Genomic DNA, 5,000 nt, shown 5'->3' with positions numbered 1-5,000 from the left:
CACCCATCCGCTCAGGTCTAGCCCGCCCTCCGCCTGGTTTCCTTGGCGAGTGCAGACGCCCACGATATCTGAAAGGTAAATACAGAGGACTGATAATCTTTATGTGCAATTGCAAACAAGTCAACACATAGTCATGTTACGGCGCACAGCTGCCCTTGCGTGGTTACTGAACGAACACGAGTATAAGTTGTTTGATTCTCTTTAGATTCGTGCTAAAGGTATTTACAAGGAAAATATATATAAGAATGGTAATGATAATGATGATAATAATGATAATAAGAGTGATGGTGATGATGATAATAGCAATAATTTTCAAAAATGAGATGAAAAGCAAACAAAAATGCTTTTCGGACTCACACACGTCGACGAGCTCCGTCCAGCGCACCCGCTCGCCGCGCGTGTAGACGCCCCCGTGGAAGGCCAGGGCGCGCACGTAGCTCTCAGTCCTGCCTCCAACCTGCAGCAGGAAGGGCGTTGTGGGCGGGGGAAGAGAGACAGATTAGCGAGGGGTTCGTTATGACAGGGCGGACATAATAAAGAGAAGTGGAAGGAACGAATCGGGAAACGAAAATGAGAGTAAAGAAAAGAAATGAGAAATGATTCAGATCGATTTAAAACAGGATAAGATCGATTTTAACGTGAACATCCTCCCCCCCCAAAAAAAAAAGAAAAAAAAAGAAAAGAAAAGAAAAGAAAAAAACTAGAACGATAAAGAAGAAAAATACTTAATAAATGAAGAAGCCGAATACAGATAGGAACAAAACAACAAAGCAGAAAAAAAGAGAAAGCAGTCAATATTATAAAAAGGAAAGAAAAGAACGTCTGTAAGTTGTGGACGGTCTAAAGCGAGCGAGCAGGCGAGGCGCACACACCGGGAGGCAGCCGAGGTCGTCGAAGCAGAGGACGACGGGCGAGTCGGGCGCCAGCGTGTCGTAGGACGTCCTCGTGACGCGGGAAAAGACCATCTCTTCCAGGTCCTCGGGCGTCGTCGTCGGCGTCACTCGCACTATCACGGGCGTCTGTTAAAAGGAGCGTTGCTTGGAACAGAGTCTCCATTGCTGAAGAAAACGCAGACAGCAAGGAACAGACAAGAAACAAGGTAACAGCACCGACCGCAGAAGAGATGTGTCGAACAAAGGCACTCACCCAACCGCCGAGGGAGGCCAGCACCGCCATGACAGTCGTGGATTTGCCGCTCGAGGGAGGTCCTGCCACCGCTAGGGGAAGGCCGCTCTGGGAATAATGCATGCGCACATATAGATACTCATGGAATGACTGGCAAGCACTGTGGACTTTAATATAAATCTGAATCATGTTACCCAATTTATCATAACAAATATGACTGACAATATGTTGAAAAAATAGCTTTGAAAAGGCTAGTTTATTCAAAACTAAACACGAACCATTTGCGGTATGTATGCCCTTTTTTTGTTCGATCTATTATTCATCAGCGTCTATAACAGATACGACAGAACCGACTGGATATCTCTTCACACTGTTTTTTATTTTATTTTATTTTTTTCATTCTCGTGATTTTACAACGTAACTTCTGTTAATTACAAATCCGATCAGTTCACCCAAGACAAAAGTACATTAAAGTCACCTAAACTAATTCATGGTATCAGGCAGGAGTTTAATTCGCTCGCCTTCCTCATACCTTCATAACCCGCTGGAAAAACCATTGCAGTCTCGAGATCTCTAGCGTCGGCCTCACGTGGGCGTCGGCGCCCTCCTCTACTGGCGGTGCGGGCGTCCAGGGGCTCCAGACGGAGGAGGCGGCGTCCCAGCAACAGTCGACGACAGGGCCGCCGTAAGAGGCGAGACTTTGCACCACTGCAAGGGAAAGGAGGTCAGGGGCAGGAGACGGACGTGAGTTTGGGCAAGGGAATGCTCCAAGGGTCAAAAGGGGCAGTGAATGTAAGGACATAGGACACAATTTCGGAAGGCATTGAGAGTGATCTGATTTGTGTTGGAAATATACAGATGGTATGTTAGCTTGCTAACATGACACAAAAATTAAAATCGCTCTGAATTTCCTTACCATCCATGCACCCTCCTTGCAGGATACCGTCCGCAGTCACCTGCTTGAGGGCGGCTTTGAGTGCCAGCAGGAGCTCTGGCAGAAGGGAGACGTCCAGTTGAGCTCGGGTCCCTTGCACCAGCGCCTCCACCACGCGCGCCACCTCCCCCGCCGTGAGTTCTTCTCCTGCGCCGAGTGACGTCAAGCTGCCACCCAGAAGCTCTTCGATTTGCCTTATCTGTGGCGGAAAGAGAATCTGTGTTCTAAAATCACTGCCATTCCATCTTGGCTTTATATAAAATGACCATGAACAGGAATGACGTTCTCTACTTTTTCTTCTAAAATACGTTTTGTATTCTTTCATGATCATGACTCTTTATATATTATCACTATTGTGTTTGCAAAAGGACAAACTGCACTAAACGCGGAAGTACTCGCCCCCCTCCCAGAGAGAAAGAAGAACACAGAAAAGAAAAAAAATCCCGGCCCCTCAACCGACCAGATCGACGGCCGCGAGACGGAAGCCGAACTGCCCTGCCGCCACGTCTAACACGGGCTGCAGGAGGCGGTGCACGAGGTACTCCATAAGCATCGCAGGCGTGGCCTCGCTCTCGTCAGCTTGGGAACGGGCGGAGTCTACGGGGCGGGGCGTACTAGGCTTGCTAGAGCTTCTGGGCGTGGCGCTGCTGTGGCTGTGACGGTCCGAGAGCGGTGGGGGCGGAGTCAGGGCGGGGACGGGCAGGATGGAGGCAGCAGAGAGAACGGCCGGGTCGAGCTGCACCACGCACGAGCGCCCCAGGACCCACGCCGGCAGGGGCTCGTCCTCACGCGCCTGGCGGCACAGGGGAGGGAGAGGGTCGTTGAAGTCTCTAGTGCTTGCATCATAGTATCATCATCAAAATCCGTCATAATACCATAGTTACTGTCATCGCAAGTCTATATGTATTGGGTAAATATAACAATAATAAGGGAATTACAATAAATATGATCAAAAACAAATGCAACAGTAACAACAATAATGATGATAATAATGATGATGATGATAAGAGCAACCAGAAACTAACAATGATAATGATATAATTATCATTATTAGTATTTTCATCAGCAGTATCATTACCATTATTAACAATAATGGTGATAATCAAAATTTATAATAACAACAATAATAATTATATAATACCAATGATAATACTAATAGTAGTAGTAATAGTTGTAGTTGTTGTAGTACTAGTAGTAGTAGTAGTAGTAGTGGTACTAGTAGTAGTACTAGTACTAGTAATAATGATAACAACAATAGTACTGGTAATGATGACAAAAATAATGATAATATTGATTACAATAACAACAACATTAACTATAATGATAACATCAAATCAAAATCACCATCACTGTCAAAGCCATTGTTTTTTCTCCCTCAAGACCGCCCTTTGATCGCCTGCAGTAACCCAAGAACGAAACGCCTTTCCACCAGACCTCCACGACGAAGGTGATGTTGTGGCCGATCCGCACAGCCTTCAGGGACTCCAGGAGAAGGGTTCCTGGGAGGTCGTGGAGGCGCAGGAGGCAGTCCGCCGCTCCGGGCCCTTCGAGGATCACCACGCTGACGAAAGAAGAGAAAATGAAATGAAAAAAATAGGCAAAGAGGTATATAGGAAAACAGGTAAATGAAAACATGTAGTGACATTAGGTAAGATATGAAGATAAAATACGCGAAATATTGCGAAATTAAGCATTTGGCAAAATCATCAGAGCCATTATAACCTTCATAGCCCAGTAAGATCAATGACGAGGCAAGAACTTGAAATCAAATTTGTTTGACCTGGTGGTGCAGATGATACATGCTACTTAATAAAAGACTTGAACTCTAGATCAGAGCGCTGGGGCGTGCGTGTACCTGTGAGACTGGGCGGCTGTGAGTCGTTCGAGAAGTCGTGGCAGGAGGCCGTCTTGCGAGGAGGAACCCAAGAGGGTCGTCTGGTCGTAGCTCTGTGGTGAGGATACACGGGTGGCTTTCAAGGGAGGTGTAATGATTACGGATTGACTGGGATTTCTCTCTCTCTCTCTCTCTCTCTCTCTCTCTCTCTCTCTCTCTCTCTCTCTCTCTCTCTCTCTCTCTCTCTCTCTATATATATATATATATATATATATATATATATATATATATACTCACACACACAGATAGATATACGATGTTTACGGATTGACTGGGCTTTCTCTCTCTCTCTCTTTATATGTATATATATATATATATATATACATATATATATATATATATATATATATATATATATATATATATATATATATATATATATATATATACAAATATACACACATAAAAAAAAAATATATATATATATATATATATATATATATATATATATATATATATATATATATATATATATATATTACACACACACATATATATATGCATATATATACATATACATACACACACACACAGATATATATAGCTGTTCCATTTTCCTTCCTGTCCCGCCTTCCTCCGACGTACCTGCGGGCGGATCGTGTACACCTGTCGGTCGGGCAGCTGTCGGTTCGCGTGGAGGACCTCGATGTCAAGCCCGTCGGCGGTGTCCGACACCGACGCGTCGTCCCTGTTGCTCCCTGAAGGCGGCTGCGACCTCCGCGTCGAGACTGGGGCGCCCCGGTCCGCGAGGGCGTGCTGCAAGAGCCTGCCGGCGACGGTGATCACGGTCGTCTTGCCCGAGCGGGGAGGCCCTCGCACCACCACGCAGCCCCACTCGCGTGCGCCCCTCGCCACGCCCTCCGCGGCCTCGGCCTGCGGGACAGGGGAGGGTGAGGAGGAAGAGGAGGAGGAAGGGTTGGGGGCAGAAGGACGCTAACAACGGGGATAATCGGCCTGTTTGTTAGAAGCACCCGATCCAATCAAGTCACATATACGGAAATGCATATATAGGGAAATAAATACACATCTGTCTATCTGACAGATATA

At 46.1% G+C, this 5,000-nt stretch overlaps 1 protein-coding gene across 2 annotated transcripts in view; it reads right to left on the bottom strand.

The window, feature by feature from the left end:
• LOC113816833 (uncharacterized) overlaps positions 1–5,000 on the bottom strand; it is a 40,036-nt gene that overhangs the window by 26,449 nt on the left and 8,587 nt on the right. For both annotated transcript variants that reach the window (XM_070127852.1, XM_070127851.1), the window contains exons 18-27: positions 4,539–4,826; positions 3,915–4,006; positions 3,494–3,620; positions 2,520–2,852; positions 2,042–2,258; positions 1,658–1,833; positions 1,147–1,233; positions 873–1,019; positions 358–457; positions 1–68 (exon numbers count right to left, since the gene is read on the bottom strand). The exon at positions 1–68 is cut by the window's left edge and continues 126 nt beyond it. In XM_070127852.1, coding sequence (XP_069983953.1) covers positions 1–68; positions 358–457; positions 873–1,019; positions 1,147–1,233; positions 1,658–1,833; positions 2,042–2,258; positions 2,520–2,852; positions 3,494–3,620; positions 3,915–4,006; positions 4,539–4,826 — 1,635 coding nt within the window. The remainder of the gene's footprint in view (positions 69–357; positions 458–872; positions 1,020–1,146; positions 1,234–1,657; positions 1,834–2,041; positions 2,259–2,519; positions 2,853–3,493; positions 3,621–3,914; positions 4,007–4,538; positions 4,827–5,000) is intronic.

This window comes from Penaeus vannamei, chromosome 12, assembly GCF_042767895.1.
Source record: "Penaeus vannamei isolate JL-2024 chromosome 12, ASM4276789v1, whole genome shotgun sequence".
Classification (NCBI taxonomy): Eukaryota; Metazoa; Arthropoda; class Malacostraca; order Decapoda; family Penaeidae; genus Penaeus; species Penaeus vannamei.
Note: the sequence above shows the minus strand (reverse complement) of the source record. Positions and strands in the feature narration are given on the sequence as shown.